This window comes from Giraffa tippelskirchi, chromosome 7, assembly GCF_054371585.1.
Source record: "Giraffa tippelskirchi isolate mGirTip1 chromosome 7, T2T-mGirTip1v1.2.pri, whole genome shotgun sequence".
In the NCBI taxonomy this organism is placed as follows: domain Eukaryota; kingdom Metazoa; phylum Chordata; class Mammalia; order Artiodactyla; family Giraffidae; genus Giraffa; species Giraffa tippelskirchi.
The window spans coordinates 6,146,491-6,170,850 of NC_137281.1; the positions used below are offsets into that span (position 1 = coordinate 6,146,491).

At 54.0% G+C, this 24,360-nt stretch overlaps 3 protein-coding genes across 5 annotated transcripts; all 3 read left to right on the plus strand.

The window, feature by feature from the left end:
• Nucleotides 1–4,995: 4,995 nt before the first annotated feature.
• LOC145512201 (kallikrein-12-like) lies at nucleotides 4,996–9,177 on the plus strand. Its single transcript, XM_081505827.1, has 5 exons — nucleotides 4,996–5,051; nucleotides 5,638–5,797; nucleotides 6,644–6,903; nucleotides 7,791–7,924; nucleotides 8,828–9,177. The coding sequence occupies exons 1-5, from the start codon at nucleotides 5,015–5,017 to the stop codon at nucleotides 8,981–8,983; spliced, it is 747 nt and encodes a 248-aa protein (XP_081361953.1). The 5' UTR covers nucleotides 4,996–5,014; the 3' UTR covers nucleotides 8,984–9,177.
• Nucleotides 9,178–11,017: 1,840 nt separating this feature from the next.
• Nucleotides 11,018–14,440, plus strand: LOC145512200 (kallikrein-11-like). 2 transcript variants are annotated; one of them, XM_081505826.1, is made up of 6 exons: nucleotides 11,018–11,027; nucleotides 11,840–11,914; nucleotides 12,334–12,490; nucleotides 12,826–13,091; nucleotides 13,632–13,768; nucleotides 14,288–14,440. In XM_081505826.1, exons 2-6 carry the CDS (start codon nucleotides 11,875–11,877, stop codon nucleotides 14,438–14,440), a joined length of 753 nt encoding a protein of 250 aa, XP_081361952.1. In that variant the 5' UTR covers nucleotides 11,018–11,027; nucleotides 11,840–11,874. The 2 variants fall into 2 exon arrangements, with proteins under 2 accessions (XP_081361952.1, XP_081361951.1); XM_081505825.1 differs by lacking the exon at nucleotides 11,018–11,027 and having other exon boundaries at nucleotides 11,875–11,914; nucleotides 12,334–12,496; nucleotides 12,757–13,091.
• A 1,837-nt stretch (nucleotides 14,441–16,277) lies between these two features.
• On the plus strand, nucleotides 16,278–21,333 carry KLK10 (kallikrein related peptidase 10). Of its 2 annotated transcripts, none has more exons than XM_081505823.1 (6): nucleotides 16,278–16,342; nucleotides 16,801–16,908; nucleotides 18,051–18,234; nucleotides 19,185–19,459; nucleotides 19,644–19,777; nucleotides 20,659–21,333. In XM_081505823.1, the coding sequence occupies exons 2-6, from the start codon at nucleotides 16,815–16,817 to the stop codon at nucleotides 20,809–20,811; spliced, it is 840 nt and encodes a 279-aa protein (XP_081361949.1). In that variant the 5' UTR covers nucleotides 16,278–16,342; nucleotides 16,801–16,814; the 3' UTR covers nucleotides 20,812–21,333. The 2 variants fall into 2 exon arrangements, with proteins under 2 accessions (XP_081361949.1, XP_081361950.1); XM_081505824.1 differs by having other exon boundaries at nucleotides 16,301–16,342; nucleotides 16,806–16,908.
• The last annotated feature ends 3,027 nt before the right edge of the window (nucleotides 21,334–24,360 follow it).

Sequence of the window (24,360 nt, forward strand, 5' to 3'; positions counted from 1 at the left end):
GTAGGTGACTTGGGTGAGGGTCTAGGAGGAGGAAACAAGGCCAGTTGGGGCCAAGTTAAGGCTTGAGAGAATCGGAGACAATAGGAACAGTGTGAGGAGGGGTAAGAAGGAGGACAGTGTCTGGATTCAGCCTAGTTAATCGGTAGGTGGTGGGGCCTCCTTGAGATAACCCAGGGGTAAGACGCAGAGCTCCCGGGGGACACAGAGGGAGACGGGCTGTGGGCATACTCGAGGGTGACGGCTGCAGAGGGCTGGAGCTTGGGAGCCAGGTTTCAAAGAACAGAGGAGTCAGTGTTCAAAGCTATCTTTGGGGAGGATGATGGCGCCAAAATCTTCCCTTTCTCTCCCCACTGAAAAGACGAAAAGAAAAACACAGAGTTTGGAGGAAATAGAAAGATGGCTTTAATCCTCAGCTGCTGGAGGAGAGAACAAGTAGGCTTGTGCCTCAAGAACTGCGCCCTCTCACCCCCACCTTCCATGAGGAATCTGGGGGATTCTGTAAGAGGAGGGCTCGCAGTCAGGAGTAGGTGATGGGGAACAAAGGTGGAAAGATCTTGTCTCCTTCCTCTTGACTTGTTTCAAAAACAGTCATGGGCTGGCATCAGGTAGCCCAGTAATTGGGTGGTAATTGGGCCTGGCAGTCCTGTGGCCCACTGTATTCTGTGTATTGTTCCCCGGCCTTCTTTCTGTAATGCAAAAAGAGAAAAACTACAAGGGGTGGTCTGTGAAGAGAGTGGAAGGAAAGAAGCTGGGTTCCAGAGAGAAGAGTCTGGGCAGGGGGCTGGGTGGCTGGTGGAGCCAACCACAAAGATGGAGAGTGTGGGGTCTGAGAACAGGTCGGTGGGGAGAGATGGTGAGGTAGGTTTAGATTGTCCGGAGGGCTGTTGGATGCTCAGGAATAAAGCTAAGGAGAGACCTGAGAACCAACCTGCCCCAGGTGATGGGTGAAGCTGTCAGGTGTACACACTCAGGTGCAGAGGACATGGCTTAGGACAGAGCCCTGGGAACACCCTTGTTTGTACTGACACTGATGGAGGAAAAAGGTCCTATTCATGAAGGAGGCTGGGAAGGAGAGTCAGGAGTAGGAGGGAAACCAGAAATGCATGGTGTCTGGAAGGAACCCGGGAGAGGAGGGGCTGACTGTGTTTTGAATGCTGCCTGAAGCTTGAGTAAGACAGGGACAGACAGGTGACCTTTGGATTGCTCAACATGGAAATCTCTGGAGACCCAAGAAAGACTGTGGCTGTGGGGTGTAAACAGTGAGCAGATCTCCATGGAGAAGTTTTGCTGGGTAGGATGGTAGAAAAACAGGGCAATAACTGGGAGGCGGTGTGGGGCTGCGGGTTCTGATTAAACTCTGTGACCCAAGCATCACCCAGCAGAGGATCAGGCAGGTACACAGGGCAACCGCAGAATGTCTGTTGAGTAAATGAATGAATGAGACATAAATAGAATGAGAGAGAGGTGTAAGGATAAATTGAAGACTGCAGAAAGATTCTGTCATCTGTCAGCTTTGAAAGTTCCTTCTTTATAAAAAGAAATAAATGGATAGGGGCAATCTTACTCATGTCTGCATTTAGCATACATGATACCCCATCCATCATTTTTGAAAATCTTTTCTTTATTTTTGGCTGTGCTGGGTCTTTGTTGCTGTGTGTGGGCTTTCTCTAGTTGCAGCAAGCCGGGTTATACTCTCTAGTTGCAGAGCTCAGGCTTCTCATTGCAGACACTTCTCTTGCTGCTGCAGAGCTTGGGCTATTGGGCCCACAGGCTTCAGTAGTCATGGCACACAGACTTAGTTGCCCCGAGATATGTGGGATCTTCCCGGACAAGGGATCGAAGCCATGTCCCCTGGATTGGCAGATGGATTCTTAACTACTGGACCACCAGGGAAGTCCCCCTATCCATCTTTTCTGTTTTTATTTTTTTCTGAAGTGTAATTTACAATGTTATGTTAGTTTCAAGTATACAGCAAAGTGATTCATATATATATATATATATATTCATATATACTTTTTCAGATTCTTATCCATTATAGGTTATTACGAGATATTAAGTATAGTTCCCTGTGCTGTACAGTAGGTCCTTGTTTGTTTGGTTTTTTTCCTGTTTTGTATATAGTAGTGTGTTTACGTTAATCCCAAACTCCTAATTTATTCTCTCCCTTCCCATTCATCTTTTGTTGCCTTGTTTGATGACCCCAAGAGGAAGTTGTGGGTAAACATTTAGCTTCCTCCCAGACCCATTTTTCTGATGGACAAACAGAGGACAGGACAAGAGAGAGTCCCAGTGGCCCCCAGTGAGTCATGAGACAAACTGAGGTTTCAACCTGGTCTGTACGTTTCCAAAAGCTCACCCTCTTTCTTTGAAACCCACAGCAACACTTCTACATTCATCTATTCACACGTGTATTCCTTCAATTAGTCATTCTTTCGTTCATTCACATACTTGGAAAATGATTAACAATACAAGTTCTGGAGCCAGTCTGCCTGGGTTCTAACCCCAGTTTTGCCCCTTCTCAGCTGTGTGACTTTGAGCAAGCGGCTTCATTTAATTGTCTCTCAGTTTCCTCATCTATGATGGTCTCTGTGCTCGGGGACATCACCCCCGTGTTGGGATGCCTGAGTTCTCCCTATAAATGGGCTTCATAGAGAGCTTATGATGATGCCCAAGAGGAAAGCGTGAGGCACAAGGATTTGAGAGCTCTGGGGGGCTCCCTGGGAGAGGTGACAAAGGCTCTCGGAGCTTTTCTTGAAAGCAGGAGGTCTGTCCTCTGAGCCTCCAGCTACAGAAAGGAATTGGCTTTATGCGGAAGCCACAAGCTGCAAGTCCAGTGTGTCAAAGAGAACCACCAGGCAGTCACTCCCCACCCCCACTCCCTGCAGCCCCAGGCAACAATTAAACCACCTTCTGTCTCCATCAGTTTGCCTTTTCTGGGTATTTCATATAAATGAGATCGTGCAGTTTGTGGTCCTTTGTGACTGACTTCTTTCACTCTCCACAGTGTTATCAAGGTTCACCCATGTATGATGGTGGTTTAGTTGCTATGTTGTGTCCAACTCTTTGCGACCCCATGGACTGTAGCCCGCCAGCCTCCTCTGTCCATGGGATTTTCCAGGCAAGAATACTGGAGTGGGTTGCCATTTCCTTCTCCAGGGTATCTTCCCCATCCAGGGATCTAACCTGGGTCTCCTGCATTGCAGGTGGATTCTTTACCAACTGAGCCACCAAGGAAGCCCTCCTCCATGTATATAGCACACATCAGTACTTGTTCCTTTTATATTAATAGTTGAATATACCCTGTGGTGGGCTTCCCAAGTGGTGCTAACCAGCCTGCCAATGCAGGAGACATAAGAGACGCAGGTTCGATCCCTGGGTGGGGTAGATCCCCTGGAGGGGGACAGGGCAACCCACTCCAGTATTCTTGCCTGGAGAATCCCATAGACAGAGGAGCCTGGTGGGCTACAGTCCATAGGGTGGCTAAGAGTCAGACATAACTGAAGTAACTTAACACCCACGAACCCAATAGTAGGGACAGACATTTTATTTATCCATTCATCAGTGGATAGGTAGGCATCAGCTTAACAGGTAGAGGGTGTTCTTTGGGGGTGATGCAAATATTCTGGAATTAGATGGTGGTGATGGTTGCATAGCATTCTGAGTACAGGGAAATTCACTGCATGGTAGACTTTAAACTGGTTCAAAGACTGGATTTTTAAAAAATATTTATTTATTTATTTGGCTATGTTGGGTCTTAGTTCCAGTATGCAAGATCTTTCATAGTGGGCTTAGTTTCTCCAAAGATTGTGGAATCTTAGTTCCCTGACCAGGGATCAAACCCATGTCCCCTGCCTTGGGAACTGGACCACCAGAGAAGTCCCCAAAAGCTGGATTTTGTCATGTGAATTTTACTTAAAAAAAAAAAAAGATGATGGCAGAAAGAGAATGAGAGAGGACTCTGCCCTAAATCTCTTTCTCCCTCCCTCTGTTTCCTATTCCATTTCTTTCTCAGTGGAAGTCCCCATGCAAAACAATTTTCATGGAATTAGATAAATCGACATGATATCCCAAGACTTGTGCTCTGAAAGCTGGGAACAGAACTGTTTGCGCATTTAAAGACTTCCATTAGAACCAGACTTCCTTGGATCCCGGTTTGGAAATTCCTCTGTCTCACCTATTTTGAAACCTCATCCCTTTCCTCCTCTTCTTTCTCGGGCTCTCTCTGCCCTGGTTTCCCTGACTCTCATTTCCACCCTTCCCTGCACCTCTCGGGGGAAGAGTCCCAGGGATCCACCGCCCCAACCCTCCCTGAGGCTTGTCACTGGAGTCGGGATTAGAACTCGGCTCCCTGATGGCCGTGAGTCATTGGCTGGTGGCCGGTCTGGAGAGGAGGGGAGAAGGAGAGGGGCTGGGTCTTCCCTCCGAAGTCATCCGGGCCCCCTCCTCCCTCCATTTAACTGTAAATCTCAGTCGAGTGTCATTAGCCTAGAAGAGTTTCCCCGGGATTAGAGGGCGCCCCACCCCATGACTTCCTTGTCCCCTTCGCTCAACCCGGAAAAATCGCATGGGCTGGAACAAACAGAGTTAAAAGCTGTGTCAGCCGCTGGTCTGGGACAGACAGACAGAAGGAGGGGGACAGGTGGATCAGCATGACAGGTGGCCGAGGGGCCGGGTGGACAGCGGGAGCGTGGACTGGCAGGCTTGCCGGCAGATGAAAGGACGAGTGCGTGGGTGACCAGAGAAGATAGCAGAGAGAGAGAGAGACAGACAAGCTGATCGCGACACCTGGAGGAATCGGCAGGCAGAGAGACCAGGTGAGGAGGAGGCAGGTGGACACCGGTGTGTGTGTGTGGGGGGTGACCCTCGGGGGGATGGGCACAGAGAAGGATGGGCGTGTGGACCGTCTCCTCCTCGTGGAGTTGCCGGTGGGAGGGATGGGAACGGGAGGGTCCACTTGCCATCTCAGAGATGCTGCATCTTGTCCCCACCCCCCAGAACCTAGAAGTGGTCCACCATGAGGGCCAGCATCGTTTTGCTCCTGTGTTTCGCTGGTGAGTTCCCCAGAGGGAAGGTGGGTCCCTCCCTCACGAGAATGCCGAGCACTGAGGAGGGGAGGGCGGCTGGCTGACTCTGCACCTCCAAAGGTCATGAGCCTCTCTCTCCTCCTCTACCCTCATCCGTCTCCCCTCTGTCTCTCCCTGTCACCACGTCTCTGTCCTTTCTCCCTCTGAATCTCTGCTTCTGTCTTGAAGCGTCTCTCTCCTCGCTCTTCCTCTCTGTCTCTGGCTATTTCAGTGTGTCTCTCTCTGTGTATCACGGGTCTGTGTCTCCCTGCCTTTGACCCTCTCTCTCTCTCTCCCCCCGCCGTCTCTTAGTTTCTTGTTTCTTTCTCTCGCCTTTTTCTTGCTCATTCTGTATCCCTCTTTCTTTTTTTCAAATTTCTTTATTTATTTGGCCGCATCGGATCTTAGTTGCAGCACGTGGCATCTTTGCGGCTCATGCGGGATCCTTCACTGAGGCGCACAGACTTTCTAGTTGTGGCGTGTGTGCACCAGAGCTCCGTACCCCTCTTTCTATATGATCCACAATCTCTAAGTCTCTGACCCCCCTCTCTCTGCCCTGTGTCCCTGTCCTCAGGGTTCAGCCACGAGGCCAAGGAGAAGATCGTTAACGGCACCGAGTGCATCCCTCACTCTCAGCCTTGGCAGGTGGGGCTGTTTGAGGGCACCCGTCTGCGCTGTGGGGGGGTCCTCATTGACCGCAGGTGGGTTCTGACAGCTGCTCACTGCAGCGGCAGGTAAGCCCCCACCTGGGAGCCTCCCTACTCAGGGTGGCCAAAGGGAGGGTGGTGGGGAGGGGAGCACTGGAGGGGAGGGGCTCACAGGAGTAAGGAGATGGTCCTGCAACAAGAGAGCCTGAGGTTAGACAAGAAGTAGGACTTCCTCACAATGGGCCTGGGGTGGACCTGGGTGGGGAGCTGTGGGGTGGAGGGCAGGGTCTTGCAACCTGCCCACTCAACCAACCCCTACGTTCCCTCATGTCTCATTCCCTTCCCGCATGATGTGCATCACCAGTCCAGCATCCTCAGACCCACTCTGAGCTGTGGGCCCATGTCTGACCCAAACTCTCTGTGCAACATCAAAGGCTAATCTGGTACCTCCCTAGGCCTCAGTGGTCCCATCTGCAAAATGAGGGGATTGGGCTTTATAAGTCTGATGCTCTCAGACCTGGAGAGACAGAAAGATGTGGGGACAGAGAGAGATACCAGCAAGACAAACAGAATCTACTCATTATTTCCCGCTTCATTTAGTTGACAATGTGGATGACCCAGGCCTTCTGCTGGGTGGTGGGAATGGGGCAGTGAACAGGACTAACAGATGTCCCTGCCTCCACGGGCGTCACCAGCTAAGAGAATCAGAATCAGAAAGTGACACAGTGGCTTGGAGAGGAGAAATAGGACAAACGCGAGAGAAGCAGAGATGGCAATGGAAATAGAGACCAAGAGATGGGAAGAGACAGAGAGAGTGAGAGCAAGGGAATCAAGGAGCGAGAGGACAGCCATCAAGGTGCAGAGTGGTAGAGAGGGGCAGGGGGATATGGGAGCCCCAGAAGAGCCCACGCACCACCCGCCGTGCCCCCCTAGCAGGTACTGGGTGCGCCTGGGGGAGCACAGCCTGAGCAAACTGGACTGGACTGAACAGATCCGACGCAGTGGCCTCTCGGTGACCCACCCCAGCTACCGAGGCAACCTAGGGAACCATGACAATGACCTCCGGCTTCTGCGACTGGGCACCCCTGTCCGGCTGACCAGCAGCGTCCAGCCCCTGCCCCTGCCCACGACCTGTGCGACAGCCGGCACTGAGTGCCACATCTCGGGCTGGGGCACCACCAACCACCCATGGAGTAAGGGGGTCCCAGGGTCAGGGGTCAGGATGGACAGAGCTGGGGGCATAGGGTGAGAGGTCAAGGGTCTTGCCTTCTCAGAGGAAGGATGGGTAAACCGTCCCCCATCAGGATCATGCCCTGGGCTCTGAGAATATGGTGCATCAAGGGCCTTGGGAGTCAAAGCGTTTCAGTGGTTGAATATGGAGTCGGAAGTCATGGGTCAGGGATGAGGTTAAAGGTCAGAGAGATGTCAAAGGTTATCAGACTAGAGCAAAAGGCATAGATAACAGGATCTTGGGGTCATGGGTCATGGACTCCAGTGTCAATCACTGTGGAATTGAGGTCATGGGACCCAGGTGTCGGCCGCAATCTGAGGACGGAAACTAGGATTCCATCAAGGGTCACTGGTCTGGAACTAGAAGCTGTAGGGTTTGGTGTGTGGAGCCAAAGGTTAGAGGTCATGGAGTCTGGGGTCAAGTAAACTAGGATCAGAGGTCACTTTGGAGTAGGAACCAGTAGTTTAGAGGATGCAGAGCTGAGGTCAGAGGTTAAGGTGAAGACAAGGAAGACAGAGACAGAGAGATGTGAGGCCAAGGTGGGCTCAAGGGTTATTTTAAAAGATTGAAGGTCAAAGGTCACAGTAGCTGGGATTGAAGAAGGTCAGGTCTGGAGTCACTGTATCTGAGTCATAGGCTAAAGGTCGGGGGGACTGGGCCAATGAATTGAAATCAAGAGCCACCATGTAATCAAATCATCATCTGAAATTTAAAAGCCCGAAGATTGTCTTGGAGGTCACAGAGAGGGGGTGGAGGATAAACTTTTTTCGGGCTTCCATGTGGCCTCTTTTGGGGGGCGGGATGAGGGAAGCACTGGGGGATCCTCCGGCATCCATTTTTTATCTCCAGGCCCGTTCCCAGACCGACTCCAGTGCCTCAGCCTCTCCATCGTCTCCAATGCCATCTGCCGGGCAGTGTACCCCGGGAGAATCACAGACAACATGGTGTGTGCTGGCGGCGAAGCTGGGAAGGATGCCTGCCAGGTGAGCGACTTGCAGGCAACACCCAGGACAGGAGGGAGAATGGGGTGGGGTGGAGGGAGCAGAGAGGGCAAGTCGGAGAGAGGAGACGGGGAGAGAGTGAGGTCAGAAAGGAGAGGCACAGAAAGCTCCAGGGAGAGAGCCCAGGGAGTGGAGGACAGCGAGAGGGAGCGCAGGTACAGAGCAGGAGAGATTTGGGGTGGGGCACAAAGGGAGGGAGAGCAAAAGGTAGGGGGCATTCGGAGCTCAGGCAGGTGACCAGGTGTCTCTCCAGTCCTGAGTCTTCCCCATACCATCCATCCTCCCATGGTGCTGGCCCAGGTGAGAGCGATTCCTGGATGGAGCAGGAGAGAGGGGCTGGAGGGCTCTCTCATCCTGTAATTCGGCTACCTTGTTCTGTTGGTCCTCCAGCTAGAAGGCTGCCCCTCCCTACTGGCCAGGGCCCCAGCCAGAGTCCTGGAGAGGACTCTTGAGATGTCCAGTCCTCCTTCTCTACCATTGGTCACTGGTACCGGTGTCCTCTTCCCTCATTGGTCAGGGCCTCCGCCGTGTTCCTTGAGCCTGCATGGAGTCCCGCCCTCCCCCACTAGGATTGGCCATTGGTGCCTGTGCTTTCTTCCCTCGTTGGTCAGGGCTCAGCCATTGTCTTTGAGAGAACCCTCTACTCTGGCGTAGAGGCCCACCCTCCTTTCCTGGGATTGGCCTCTAGGGACAATGTGTTTTTCTCTATTTAGTCACTGTTGTCCTCTGGGAGGCTGGCTGTGCTTGTTTTCTCTGATGACAATGGTTGGAGCCACCGTCCTCAAGGCCCAAGAAATGGGTGAGGGGGCAGGAGGCTGTGGAGAGGAAAAGTGGAACAGGGTTTCCCCATGTTCAGACCATGCTCCTCCGCCTCTTGTCTTCCAGGGTGACTCCGGGGGTCCCCTGGTGTGTGGAGGGGTCCTTCAGGGTCTGGTGTCCTGGGGATCCGTGGGGCCTTGCGGACAGGAAGGCATCCCGGGGGTCTACACCAATATTTGCAAATACGTGGACTGGATCCAGACGGTCATGAGGAGCAACTGACCTGCTCTCTGCATCGTCATACCCCCCAAGCTGAGGGGCCACTCTGACCCGCAGAGTGCCAACACCTTCTGCATCGTCACCTCTAGCTCCCATCTTCTTCGCAGAACTCTCAACTCCAGCCAGCCCTCCTAAGACCCATGGTTGAAGCAGAAGGAAGTGTGTGACTGTATGGAATAAATATAACTGGAGGAGGGGCTGTGTCTGTTTGAATCAAGTTTAGAGCTTATAAACTTTTCAAAGGGCCATGAAGGACCTGACATGGGGCGGTGTGTGTGTGTGGGGGAACAGGGTTGTCAGCTCCAAAATACCAAATGAAAGCTTCAAGATCAAAATGCACTACCATTTAATTAAATGTCTATAAATCATAACATTCTTCCCACCAGCCAATTGCAACTTGGCTCAGCTGGAGTTGAGCCCGCGTTATATTTAATGTGGCGTGCAGGTCTGTTTTGATGTTTGTGATGATGGAGGGGGGCTGTGTAACCCTAGAAAGCAAGAGGACCCAGCCTCGGTCTCAAAATAGGTCTGCCCACCTCTTAGGGTCTGTCTTCATAACCTCTCCAGGAGTTGGAAAGAGAATTTCTTCTCCCCAATAAATGGAAGGGACACTTGAGATGGGAGAGGGTGAGGGGCGATCAGGACAGCCATGGAAACATTTTGCTGGATGCCTACCTACTGTACCCGGCTCTCCTTGAGTCTTCATCCCAACCTCCTGAGGCAGAACTGTCACCCCCATCTCACAGATGAAGAAACTGAGCCTCAGCCGGGTGGAGCCCTTCATCCCACGTCACTGTGGTAGGAAGAGGCAGTGCCCAGATTTGGGGCCAAGGCTGGCTGCTGTCAGAACCCAAGCCTATCCAGTAGTCTTGCTTCACATCTCATTAGGGGAGAGAGGAGGACAAGACGGAGGGAGATCTGAGTGATAATAAACAAGGCTACAGAAGTAGGGATCAGCACTTGAGTTTTGCAGAGGAGGAAGCTGAGCTGGCTCAGATTCCGGAAGTCATCGGACCTAGGTGACTGAGTAAGTGCCCCAGCTGGCTCCCGAGGACCCCGGGAGAAGGGTGGGCAGGGAAGTGGAGCCCCGGAGGAGCCCTGGGGGTGGTGGTGCCGGCCCAGGGCAGACTTCCCTCTCCTGGGCCTCGAATCCTACAGGCCCCAACCTGCCTCCCCAACCCTCCGCCTGCCCCTTTGCCTGGCAGTAGCCCCACCTGTGTGATGCCCGAGTCCCCCCACACCCCACTCCTTGGAACGGTGAAGGAAGGGGCCAGGGGCCCCCCTGGGCTTGGGGGCTGTGGGAAGGGAGGAGCAAGGACAGGAGACACAGACAGACTGGGAGAGGAGGAGGACTGAGAGGCATTTAGACATGGATGTGGGGAGAGACGGAAGGACAGGGATGGAGGGAGGCAGAGACAAGAGAGAGGCATGAAGAAAGATGTAAAGAATTACAGGAGACGTGCAGAGACTGGGAGGGACAAACAGCATTGGACAAAGAGAGAGAAAGGATCAGAAAGAAAAATGACACACACAGACACATACACACAGAGAATTATAGAAAAGTGGGAGAGATAAAGGCAGATTCACAGTGACAGGAAAGGATGCAGACAGACACATGGATGCAGGGGTGTGAGGGGATACAGATGCACAGAGAAGAGAGACTTGGGGACGTGACAGTGGCAGGTGGGCAACACATCCAAGGGCCCGGGCCAGGCTGGGGAGTGCCCCCCACACCCTGCCCCCTGGGGTGATAAGGCAGGGCTGGGAGGCCAGTCATCCTGGGCCCGCCCCGGGCCACCCCCTGCCTGCTCACCTTCCTGGTGCCTCCCGCTCCAAGATCTGCTGCATCAGCCACACTGCCGGCCCCCCAGCCCCAGCCCCAGTGCCTGTGAGTCTGGGGGTGGGGTGGGAGGGTGGAAGGGAAGGCACCATTCCTCCTGCTCAGTCCTTCTCAAGGTGGAGGGATTGTGTCTGTCCGCCTTGATCCGTGTCTCCAGCAGGCTTCCCCTCCGCCCCCAACTCCCAGTCTCAGTGTCCTCTGACCCCAGCTTCCATCACCGAGTCCAACCCTCCACCCCCACCCCCACAGGCCAGGTGACCAGGCCCACTCTGCCCTGTCTAGCTGTTCTTCCAAGGGGCAGGGGTTCAGCAGGGTGGGGGCCAGAATGCTGTCTCAGGCTGAGCTCCCTCCTACACCCCAGATAGCTCTGGGGTGGTTACTGAATGGAGCCTGGTTCCCTTTATCCCCCCACCCCTAGCTAGCTGGGCCCTGAGTCTCAGGTGGGCGAGAAGGGCCTACGAGGTCCCATGGCTGACTACACAGGGTCAGCCCATCCCTTGCCCTGGGCAAAGCCCTCCCCTAGCTTCTGGAGGTTCCAGCTGGGATTGCGTGTGTGTGCGCTCAGTCACGTCAGTCATGTCCGACTCTTTGCGACCCCGTGGTTGTCGTTGTTGTTTAGTCACTAAGTCATGACTCTTGTGACCCTATGGACTGTAGCCCATCCAGGCTCCTCTGTCCATGGGATTTTTCAGGCAAGAATACTGAAGAGCGTTGCCATTTCCTTCTCTAGGGGATCTTCCCCACCTAGGGATGGAACCCCGGTCTCCTGCATTGGCAGGCGGATTCTTTACCACTGAGCCACTGGGGAAGCCCCTAACAAGGATTTGGCCCCTGCAAACCCATCCTCCATACTAGAGATTTATTTTAAAAATTTGGAGGTTGGGGTGCTGTGAGAACCAGGGAATTCCACAAACCTGGCTGTTTCTCGCTGGGGGAGCAGGCGAGGGGGCGAGAGGGTCACCGACCAGCCCTCCATCTCCCCATGAAGTAACTTGACCCTTTGTCCCTCTTGTCCCCAGAAGAACCTGGGGCCTGCCCTCTCCCGCTCCAGGCCATGATGACTCTGCAATTAATCATGTTTGCTCTGGTGACAGGTATGGTGGGGGTTGGGGACGGGCAGGGGCCTCCCAAGTCTCTAGGATTCCCAGCCCTCTATGTGCAGACACTGATGGAGCTGATATTAAAAATACAGAATAACAGGGCATCTGAATGAGTAGATGAGCCAGAATGAGTCCCTGATACCCCCTGCCACCTAAAGTTGTAATCCCTTTAGAGCTAGAATAGGGAGATGGCAAAGAGGGTCCCTGAGGAGGGGCTGGGGCAGCTGGGGTGGTGTGGGAGACACTCAAAGAGCTCAGGACAGTGGCTACTGAGCAACTGGTATGGAAGGATTTCAATCATTTAATACGCAGCCCATCCACACAGTGCGTCCCCAGGGTTATGATCCTCTTCTCCCATTTCTGGGAGTCCTCTCATGCCTGGGCCCCCTCTTTTGCTTCCCCACCCCCTCTAGGGCACGTCGGGGGAGAGACCAGAATCATCAAGGGCTATGAGTGCCCCCCTCATTCTCAGCCCTGGCAGGCGGCTCTGTTTCAGAAGACGAGGCTGCTCTGCGGGGCCACGCTCATCGCCCCCAGATGGCTCCTGACAGCAGCCCACTGCCGCAAGCCGTGGGTGCGGGGGCTGGGGCGGGGCTGGCGGGGGGTGCTGGAGATGGAGAGATGGGTGGAGAGGGGCTCGGGGCCAGGGAGGACGTGACTAGGGTGGGGACAGTGGGGTCAGGGATCAACGGTGGGATGATGAATGATTTCGGAAGCCGGGATGGCGTTGGGCTCGGGGGTCGAATGTCGTGTTGAGGACAAGGTCGTGGTGGGCGAGGGGGACGAGGTTGGAGGTGGAGCCGCGCTTCCTCATTCTCTTCGTCTCTCCCGCTCCCCCCACGCCTCTCTCCATCTCCTATGTCTCCCTCCCCTTCCATCTCTGACCGGCGTGTCTCCCACTTCAGCCAATACGTGGTTCACCTGGGAGCGCATAGCCTCCGGCGGCAGGATGGCTGTGAGCAGACCCGAACCGCCACTGAGTCCTTCCCCCACCCAGACTTCAACAACAGCCTCCCCAACAAAGACCACCGCAACGACATCATGCTGGTGAAGATGATGGCCCCGGCCCACTTTACCTGGGCCGTGCGACCCCTCACCGTGTCTCCGCACTGTGCCCCTGCTGGCGCCAACTGCCTCATTTCCGGCTGGGGCACCATGTCCAGCCCCCAGTGTAGGGGCTCCAGAGGGGAACGTGATGGGGAGGGGCGGGGCACGGGTGGTTACGGTTGCGGAAGGACAGCGGGAGCCAGAGGAACCTTCAAAGAGGAGAACTTGCAGTAATACACGAGGAGGCGACCCGGGGGTGTCAATAGTGGGATAAGCTGAAAGGACGAGTGGAAAAGTAAGGGCTGGGGAGGGTGGAGACAAACGTTTGGGGCGTGGATTCAGCAGACAGGATGCGCAATTTCAGTGCGAGTTGCAGGTCCTTAGGCAAGTGGCTTCTCTATAAGACGAGAATAATCACACCCACCTACTAGGTCTAGATAAGAGATAATGTTTATAGAGCAACTGGCATAAAGAATTTTACTTAATGGCATTACTGTTACTGTTGCTACAAGCAGAGAGGTGAGTTGGCTGCAACCAAGAAGGACGGGAGCTGGGTACAGAGAAAGGGCCTTGGTTCTCTGCTGGGTTTAGAGGCAGCCCCGCAGAGTGGGGAAGGGGACCAGGGGGTTCTCATCCTCTGTACCTCCTCATACCGTCCCTACAGTGCAGCTGCCCAATACCTTGCGATGTGCCAACATCACCATCATCAAGCACAGGCAGTGTGAGGACGCCTACCCTGGCAACATCACAGACACCATGGTGTGTGCCAGTGTCCGAAAAGAGGGCAAGGACTCCTGCCAGGTCAGAGGGCAGGGCCTGGGTCTCCGATCCCATTTCCATTCCCATCTCCCACCTCAGGTGCATCTTCATCAACAACCAGAGTCTCATTCCCCAACTTTCCCTGCAACCCCCCAATCCAGCCCCACTCCTGGTTCCCATTTCTAACCTAAACACAATCCCCAGCTCCACGACCATTCCCACCCCTATTTCTAACCCCAACCATCTACAGATCATGCTTTCTCTAGTTGTGGACCGCAGGCTTAACTGCCTGTGGGATTTTAGTTTCCTGACCAGAGATTGAACCCATGTCCCCTACATTGGATATCAGATTCTTAACCACTGGATGACCAGGAAAGTCCACCCAATTGGTTAGGATAGAAAGAGTCACCCGTTAACTCTAACCTCATCCTCAATCTCACAGCCAATCCCACCTTCAATCTCCACCTCTCTTCCATACACCATCCCCACATCCTCCTGAAGACCATGAACACTTTCCCCTCTTGCCTCCTCTCTAACTGGTTCTCTTTTCCCCATCTCCAGGGTGACTCTGGGGGCCCTCTGGTCTGTAACGGGTCTCTTCAAGGCATCATCTCCTGGGGCCAGGATCCATGTGCTGTCTCCAAAAAGCCTGGTGTTTACACAAAGGTCTGCAAATATGTGGACTGGATCCAGAAGACCATGGAGAACAATTAGCCAGGACCAGCTGATCACAGCCCAGTCCCCTAATCCCTACTCAGGGCTGTGGTTTCCTGTTCATTCTGTTAATAAGGAAGCCTGAGCCAGGACCCCCTTCATGTGCTTTGCGGGGGGCTTTCTTGACCACGAGAGATGCTGTTAACTTAGTAATCAGCATGAGGTTTGGAGTTAGGAGACCTGGGTTCTATTCCTGCCTCATTCTAACTTGTGACTCTGGGAGTGAAAATAGCTGTCTGGTTCACTGTTGTACCTCCAGCTGCAAACGCAATTCCTGGCACACATTAAGGTTTCAATAAATATTTACTAAACAGATGAATCTTTTGAGTGCTCCCTGTGTGCCAGTGACCCTGGTCCCAGGGCTTTTAAATATGTTGACCGACACAATCTTCACAAAACCATATGAGGTTGGTGCTGTTATTATTATATCCATTTTGCAGACAAGGAAAACTAAGGCACCGAGATAGGAAATCGCGTATTCATGGTCACACAGCCAGTAAGTAAGAGGAGCAAGGGATCATTTTTTAACAATACGGCCTTGATTAAGACTCCTTTCCTTATCTGTAAAATTGTGCATTCAGAAGTATGCACACTATGTCAGTCAGCCTGCACATAGCTGAGACCCAATAAAAGGAAGGGATCATTGTTTTCTTTCCAACCTTCATAATAGGTAGTTCATCAAGACCTGTGCAGGTCAATATAATAGCCACTAGCCACATGTGGCTATTTAAATTAAAATTAAATTTAAATGGCCCCAAATCAGAAATGTAATCCTTGAGTCATACCCGTCGCATGTCAAAGCCTCTGTAGCCACATATGGCTGGTGGCTACCATGTTGAATAGCAAATACAGAGCCTCTCCATCACAGCAGAAAGTTCAATTGGATGGCACAGAGCTGGACAAACCTCTGAAATTAACCCACTTCTTGCTGGAGAAGATATACCACAAATAGTCCAGAACTAGATCTCTCCTCACATTCTGCTACCTGGCAGGGGAGGTAGTTGGCAGGAGGAGTAAGAGCTCAGAGCTGGAAGTGGGGCCTCTGGGTGGTTAAATGGACCTTGCTGTGTGACCTCCTGTGAGTCACTGCCCTCTCTGAGCCTCCCATTCCTCACCTGAAATGAGGGAGTTGGCTGAAGTGCTGTGTGATGCCCCTTGCAGCTTTTGGCCTCCCGTGACTCACGGGCCTGTGTGTCACCTGGAGACACGCAGGCGGCAGGAAGGATGGGAAATGACCACACAGGATGTGGACCCGCCCCCTACACGCAGGGGCCGGGACACACAAGGACACTCTCTGGCTGTGGACGGATGCGCACCCAAGGGCAGAGCATCCCTCTGTGTCTGCACCTGCCTCTCTGTGTTTTGTCTCCCTTGTGTGTGTGTGTCTCTTGCTCCCACTCCTTTTCCTTCAATCTGTCTTATCTCTGCTTCCCTCTTTCCAGCTCAGCGGTCCAGCTTTTCTCATTACGTCACTCTAGGTATGCATTTCCCTGTTTATTTATTTCCCTCTCTCTCTCTGCTCACAGTCATCTGTCTCCAACACTATGCCAGTGACCCCCAGGGAACCCCTAGGGATGTGGCCCCCTCTCTCCTCACCTAAGAAGACTTCTGGGAACACTGGACCTGGGGAAACCCCACGAAATCCAAGTTCAGAAAGGGTGTTTCAGGCACTGGGAGAAGCCTGTATTCCCGGGCCCCTCCCAGAGCAGGAATCTGGGGCCCAGCCTCACCCACGGCATAATTAGGGAGAGGGAAAGGGAGTGGGTACCTCCCTGGGGGGAGGGTGGGGAAACAGGCTCTACGGGGTTAAAAGGGGAGGCCTGCCCAGGGGTCCCTTGGCAGAGGAGTCCAGCGGGCCCACACGGCAGGGCTGAGGCACATCTTCCCCTCGACGGCTCCCAGGTGAGCGGCACGCTCCTCACCTTGGTGGGGGTGGGTCTCCAGAGCCCAGGTGGGCACCTTCGGGTGGCGGGTAGGAGACTTGTTGGAGACTCAGCTTCTTTATCCTCTTTTTCCTCTGAGCCTCGAAGCTCCAGCCCACTTATATGAAGGAAGGCAGGAATCCGAAGCGCCGAGAGGCTGGCACCCCGGACAGCCCGGGCCGGGGAAGGGGGGGGCGCTGCCCTCGGGCGTGGGACGGGGAGGGCAGGAGGACGCCAGAGGGGCATCATTAGGGTAATTGCGCCCATCACTGGCGGTTCAGGCCCGAATCGCCAAGCTACCCACCCCTGCGGCGGTCGGCCGCAGGTTAAACAGATCCCCGCCGCTTGGGGTGGCCCAGGATGCGCGGCCGGGCAGGCAAGGTGGGGGTCTCGGACCGGCAAGTGTTTTGAACTGCCCCCGTCCCTGCTCCCCCCCAGCCTAGGTCCTGGCCATGAGACCTCCACATCTCCACCTCTCCGCCGCCTCCGGCGCTCAGGGCGGCCTGGGGAAGCTGCTGCTGCCGCTACTGATGGCGCAATTCTGGGGTGAGGCGGGGAACCGGGCTTGGAGGGGGCTGCCGGGGAACGGGGTGGGTGGCGGGGGGAGGGGATGAGATGGGAGAGTGGGCTGTTATCACCAAGCCTCCCGCGCACTTCTCCTCCGCTTGGGACCCTCAGCACTCACCCACCGGTTCGGAAAGGCCCGGCCCCAAATCAGACCCGCCCCTCTTCTAACTCCGCCCCAGCTATCCCAACCCTCTGCACTCCGCTAGGATCAGTACACCCCCAACTTTGTTCTCGCCTTTCCCTTCCCCGCCCCTTCTTACTCCCCCCTATTTTAATCCAGAGTCTTTTTTAAAAAAAAATATGTATTCATTTATTTGGCTGCAGCTTTTAGTTGGGGCATCTTTTTAGCTTTGGCGTGTGGGATCTTTAGTCTCTGCCGGCGAACTCTTAGTTGAAGCCTGTGGAATCTAGTTCACTCCAGGGACTGAACTCCCACGCCCTCTGCATTGGGAGTGTGGAGTCTCAGTCACCGAACCAACAGGGGGGTCCCTATCCCAGGCCTTGCCGTGCAGGATTTCGCCCTCACCCCTTCCGCGGGCGCGGTAGCGTTATTCCCAGCCCTAACTTTCACCCGCCCAGCGCTGCGTTCTATCCCCGCCCTTAGCCACGCCCCCATCAGCCACGCCCAGAGCCCCGCCTCCTTGTATTCCTGACCTCGTCCAGTACTCGGTTCAGTCCTCACTCCTCCAGAATCAGCCTCTTAGGTCTCCTCGCAAGTGAAAGTGAAAGTGACAGTCGCTCAGTCATGCACTGTAGCCCGCCAGGCTCCTCTGTCCATGGGATTTCCCAGGCATGAATCCTGGACTGGGTTGCCGTTGCGTCCTGCAGGGGATTTTCCCGACCCAGGAATCGAATGCGAGTCTCCTGCCTTGCAGGGAGATTCTTTCCGGTCTGAGCCACCAGGGGAGGCCCCTTAGGTCTCCTTGTCCCATCTCGCGCCGTTCTCTGCCCACTTCCATTCGGTTGCTTCGGGACCCCCAATTCCTACTCACACCGTCGGATTCAGGCTGTGCACCTCCCCCCCCCAAAAAGCCCCTTCCTATGGTCCCACTCGGATCCCAAACCCAGTGCTTGCCATACTGTCCTGCCTGCTCTGACCCCCACCTGCTTTCTTTCTCCAGTCTCGGAGGCTCTGCTGCTCCCCGCCAACGACACAAGCTCCAACTTCGTGGCCTCCGGGGCCCCGTGCGCTCACGGCTCGCAGCCCTGGCAGGTGTCCCTCTTCAATGGCCTCTCGTTCCACTGCGCCGGCGTCCTGGTGGACAGGAGTTGGGTGCTCACCGCTGCGCACTGCGGGAACAATAAGTAGGGGGAGCTCCTCTGGGGCGCTACGAAGGGGCTGGGGAGACAGGCCCCGGGGAGCGGGCGGGAGGGCGGGAGCACGTGAGGGTATGGACCTGCCACCTCCACGTGGGGGCAGTCTTGGAGGGCTTCCTGGACGAGGAGAGGTGGGGTTGTGCTGTGGCCACGAGGGGGCAGTGTGGTCTTTCTCAGCGTTTCTGGGGCCATCCAGAGCCACTGCCCAGCCAAATCTCTTAGGGTTCCATTTGTCTTGTTTTTGTTGTTCAATCGCTAAGTCATGTCGGACTCTTTGTGACCCCATGGACTTCAGCATGCCAGGCTTCCCTGTCCTTCACTATCTCCTGGAGTTTGCTCAAACTCATGTCTATTGAGTCAGTGATGCCATCCAACCATCTCATCCTCTGTTGCCCCCTTCTCCTGTCCTCAATCTTTCCCAACATCGGGGTTTTCCATTTAGGTATAGACAGTTGTGTGCAGCAGACAGAAGTTGAGGTCTAGTGTGGTTAGGACTTTAGAACTAAAAGAAATTATTCACCTCTTGAGTCCCCACTGAAGGAGGAAGAAAAGAGTAGGTTTACCCGTGGAGACCCTCTGCCCTCAAATCCTGCAGAATTTAGGGACCCAAACCCCTGGGCACACCTCCCGATGTCCCCCCACCCAGGTCTCCAGCTCCCTTCTCCCTTACCCACTGCTTCCTCAGACCTAGGAGTCCCAGCCCTCTCCACCATCAGACCCAAGAATCTAGGCCCCCAGCCCCTTCTCCCAGAGACCCAGGAGTCCAGCCCCCAGCCCCTCCTCCCTCAGACCCTGGAGTCCCAGCCCCAGCCCCCTCCCCTGCCAGGACCCAAGAGTCCAGACGGACCCCAATGCCTGTACCCTCCTTCCCAGGGACTCAGGGTTCAGTCCCAGTCCCGATGAAGGTTTTGCCTCCTTTATGGCTCTTCCCTCCCCAGGCCACTGTGGGCTCGAGTCGGGGATGACCACCTGCTGCTGCTGCAGGGCGAACAGCTGCGTCGGACCTCTCATCCTATTGTCCACCCCAAGTACCATCAGGGCTCGGGCCCCATCCTGCCAAGGCGCACGGATGAGCACGACCTCATGCTACTGAAGCTCGGCAGGCCCGTGGTGCCGGGGCCTCGGGTGCGGCCCCTGCGCCTGCCCTTCCGCTGCACGCAGCCCGGGGACCAGTGCCAGATCGCTGGCTGGGCCACCACATCCTCCCGGAGAGGCAAGAGCCGGGGACCCCGGGGGGCCTGGATCTTGGGGAAGGAGGATGCTGGGCTGGGACTCCTGGAGGGAGGAGAGGTTGGGAGTCTGGGGCCTGAAAAGGCATGATCTGGGTGTCGGGACTCCTGGGGCCTGGAGGATTGGGGGGCCGGGGCCCAGGGTTACCCGATGATTTCTCCCATCAGTGAAGTACAATAAGGGCCTGAGTTGCTCCAGGGTCACTATCCTGAGCCCAAAGGAGTGTGAAGTCTTCTATCCCGGCGTGATCACCAGCAACATGATGTGTGCAGGACTGGATAAGGGCCAGGACCCCTGCCAGGTACAGACTGGCCAGGGAGGGTCTCTGACTGGTGGGAGCAGGATAGGGAAGTTATGGGAAAACAGACACCCCCTACTCCCAGCCCAATTTCCTCCCCATGTCCAGCACTATCCCACTGCTACCCCAACATCAACCCCGTGTGCAACTCGACTTCCTCGTGTCCACCTTCTCATGCCCACCTTCTCATGCCCAACCCTGTCTCCAACTCCACTCCCAAGCCCGTCTCCCCATCCTGTATGCGTTGCTCTGTCGTGTCTGACACTGTGCGACCCCATGGGCTGTAGCCCTCCAGGCTCCTCTGTCCATTGGGGTTTTTCAGGCAAGAATATTGGAGCAGGTTGCCATTTTCTTCTCCAAACTCCTTCCTACCCCATCCTAAACCACATCCCCAGCCTCAAGCCATTCCTAAATGCCTGCGTGCTAAGTTATTTCAGTCGTGTCCATCTCTTTGCAACTCTATGGACTGTAGCCCACCTGGCTCCTCTGTCCATGGGATTCTCATACTGGAGTGGGTTGCCATGCCCTCCTCCAGGGGATCTTCCCAACCCAGGGATGGAACCCACATCTCTTACGTCTCCTGCATTGGCAGGCGGGTTCTTTACCACTAGCGACACCTGGGAAGCCCTCCTAAACCCAGACCCCAGCCCTATCTCTAACGCCTGCTCCATCCCTCACCTACCATGAACTACAGTCTCAGCGCCATCGTATCTCCAACTTCATCCCCACCCCATTCCACCTCAACCCCACCCCAAACTCAGCTTTATCCAAACCCAGCTCCAACCCTACCCGACCCCTCCCTTCCCCATCACTACCCCAGATTCCCCCAGTGGCAGCCTTTCCGTTGGTGTATTTATTTGATCACTCCTTCCTCCCACTCCCAGAGTGACTCTGGTGGCCCTCTGGTCTGTGACGAGACCCTGCAGGGCATCCTTTCGTGGGGCGCTTACCCCTGCGGCTCCGCCCAGCATCCAGCCGTCTACACTCAGATCTGCAAGTACCGCTCTTGGATAGAGAAGACCATCCGCTCCAACTGACCCAGGAGGCCCTGCAACTCCTTCTCCATCTGCCCTCTTCCTCCGACCTCCCCTCCTTCCTCCAGCTGGGCTGGGCTCTCCCCCCGCCCCACTCAAATTTCTGCAGCCCATCCACACCTGCTAACATCTCTCCTCTTTCCTCACACCCCCTGCCCACTGCTGCTCTCTGCCTGCGCTGAAGCTGAGATGCAGAAAGCGGTGGCCAAGATGCAGAAAGCGGTGGCCAAGTTTTATTCATGAGAAATGAAGCTGGTAGTCACTAGTCTCTGAGAGAAGTTATCCATCATCTGACCTGGCCTTTTTCACCGCTGCCTGCTGTGTGACCTTGGGCAAGCCAAGTACCTTCTCTGAGCCTCAGTTTATCCTCACTTGGAAAACCGGAACAATGAAGTGCTTACCTCATAAAACCTGTCATGAGGAGACTATAACATGTGCGTGTAGATTGTCATGGAAATTGCCATGTCGAGTATTAACATGGTGGGTGGTGAACTCTGATTAAATGGCACCAGGTCCTGGTGGGAATGTGTGTGATTTTTGTGCCCTGGGGAGAAAAGTGCAGGGTTAGCCTCTAATCCTAACCACCCTTTGCATTTCCATCCCCATCCATCAGGACTGATGGGAGAATCACATTTCTTCCTGTCAAGTTCTGTAGAGCACCTCTAACCACTTCCTTCTTCCCTCCCACTGTTTCCCATGTTGGGGTCCACCCAACACCTGTTCCTCCTGTCCCAGGAACTGGGCTGTCTCTGAGTCATCTGGTACCTTCCGTGCCTTGCTGGGGCCACCGAAACTCAAGGGACCTCACCTTACAGGCATCTTAGCCTCTAAGACCAGAGGACCTCTCCCTACCTCAGTTGCTAAGTTTACACAAAGAAACTCTGAAATTTAAGGGAAATGTTTTGGTTTCTTGGTTAGACCCATCCCCATCCAATTCCATCTCTACCACATCTCCATTCTCATTGGCCAATCCGACAACCAGACACTCCAACTCCATCCCCTCCCCTCCCCTAAAATGGCTTTGAGCTTTTTGCCCTGAAAATTTGGGACGAGGGTGTTCTTGTCCTCTCCCTGAAATTGTCTCTGTGTAAATATTCCCATGCTAGGGGCTAAATGGGACTTCCCAGGTGGTGCTAGTGGTAAAGAATCCACCTGCCAATGCAGGAGACACGGGTTCGATCCCTGGGTTGGGAAGAACCCCTGGAGGAGGAGATGGCAACCCACTCCAATATTCTTGCCTGGAGAATTCCATGGACAGAGGAACCCGGTGCGCTACAGTCCATGGGGTCACAGAGAGTCAGACATGACTGAGCACGCAGAACAGGGGCTATTATACACAGAATCCAAGCGAAGTCTGGGTGTCTAACAGAAGTCTGGGTGTCTCTTCCACTGAGCCTGGACTGCAGAGTGGTGACACAGGAGGAACACATGCAAATAGAAATTTTCTAACCTGCACAGGTTATTTTGTTTTCTCTTTCCAACATCAATTTATTGAGCACCAGTTGTATGGCAGGCTCACTACTGCGTGCTGGGAACACAGTGGTGACCACAAGGTCCCTGCCCCCCACAAAGCCCACGGAAGACTGGGGCACAGCATTTGCGCAGAGTCTACACAGCTCTTCCACTGTTTCCCCACTCCTATTAGCACACCCAGGAAACGCCAATGAGGCATATCAGCTGAGCTTATTATGCAAGAATCAGAGCGAAGTAGGTGGGAACTTGAAAACTCGATTCCTTTTTAAAGGCAATTCACCCATTCCTTTAGTCACATCATAAGTGTTTATTGAGCTGTATGCCATGCCAGGTCCTGGAGATGAATCAGACTAGGCTCTACCCTCAAGGAGCTGCTAGTCTGGTCCAGGAGACAGGCAAGCCTTACATTCTTGTCATTCAGGTCCCTATTCAAAGTCACTTCCTCAAGGAGGCCTTCCAAGATTTCCCTGGCTGAAAGCTTCTCCCCACTGTACTCCTCCTCACTGGTCACTAATCCATTGCTCTGTGTATTTCTTTTGCAGCACTTGTTCTAGCAAAAATGATCTCAGTATCTGTTTACTCCATAATGGTCTGTCTCCTCCTCACCCAGTCAGTTTGGTCAGGGACTCTGATTTATTCATTGTGGTTTTCTAAGCACCTAGTCTGATGCCTGACACACAGAAGGCATTGCCAAATTAACAAATAACACAAACTGATCAATGCTGTAACAGAACAAGGCCCAGGGTTTCCCAAGAGGGCCTGAAGACTCCTTCTGAAGGAATCAGGGAAGGCTTCTCAGATGAGGGGACATATGCATGGAGTTTTAAAGGATAAGTAGGAGTTCACCAGGTAGAGAAGGAAATATATTTCTGTAACTCATGGTGTGACTTGAGCAAAACACTTGAGTGCTATCTCTACCTCAGTTATCTCCACTGTGAAATAGAGATTGGTTAGACTCTTGTGAGAATGTAGTAAGAAAACATATGTGAAATGTTGACCCAACTGCCAGCAAAAAGTGAATAGTCAAAGAGAGCTAGCTGTCAAAATATTCTATAAAGCAGTTAGTATGGCACTTAGCACAGAGTGGGTATTCAGTCTCTGGTCTCAAGGACCTCCCGGTCTGCAGAGAATATAAGGCAACTGCAGTCGTGGATGATCTGTATTATGATGGAGGCAGTGCAGGGCTCTGTAGAAGGGGGACAGGCATGATTATCGAATGCCTACCACTGTTGTGCTTCATATGTGTTAATCCTCCCACAACCCCAGTTATTATTGCTACTTAGTAGATGGAGCAACTGAGAGAGGTTCAGTGACTTGCCGAAGATCACACACTTAATAATTACCAGCAGTGAGGTTTGGACCCAAACGGTCCAGTTCCAGAGTCCATGCTTCAAACCACTACATCATGGTGGGGTGTACACATTCAAGGAAGCCCAGACCCAGCTTGATAATCAGTCTTACAGCAACAGAAAGTAGAAGGGCCAGGGTGGAAATGCCCAGGGTGGAAAAGATGTACTCTGCCTGGAGGAATCAGAGAAGACTTCCTGGAGGAAGGGACATTTAGGTTGGGTTGTGAAGGATGAGTAGGAGTTCACTACTGAGAAGGATATGGAGAAAGACATTCACTCATTCAATTAACATCTCCTGAGGCCTCCCATGAGCCCACCCATTGAACTGGGTGATGCGAGGGACACAGAGATGAGTCAGATCTGGGCTTGGCCCTCAAGGGACTGCCCATCCGGTGAGAAGGAGGGATGGGGAGAGAGGCAGGGAAGATGGGGTGATATGAAGGACACTGGAAAGAAGGAGATGGGTGGAAAAGAAACAAGACCATGTTCTCAGGACTTAGTCAAGATCTGGTGGTATTAATGGGAAAAGTGCTTAGTACCAGCTAGGTTGGGCACCTGGATCTTAGGGGTGGTAGAGATGTGGAAACGGAAGTAGGTTATGACAAGAGTAGGTTAACCCAGATGGGATCATATTTCTCAACCTCCTGGGAGAGGCCTTTATCCTGTGGGAAGGGGCCCAAGTCCCCGTGGCAGGGAGGGTTCTGTGGGTGCAGCTCCCTTTGTAGTCTCC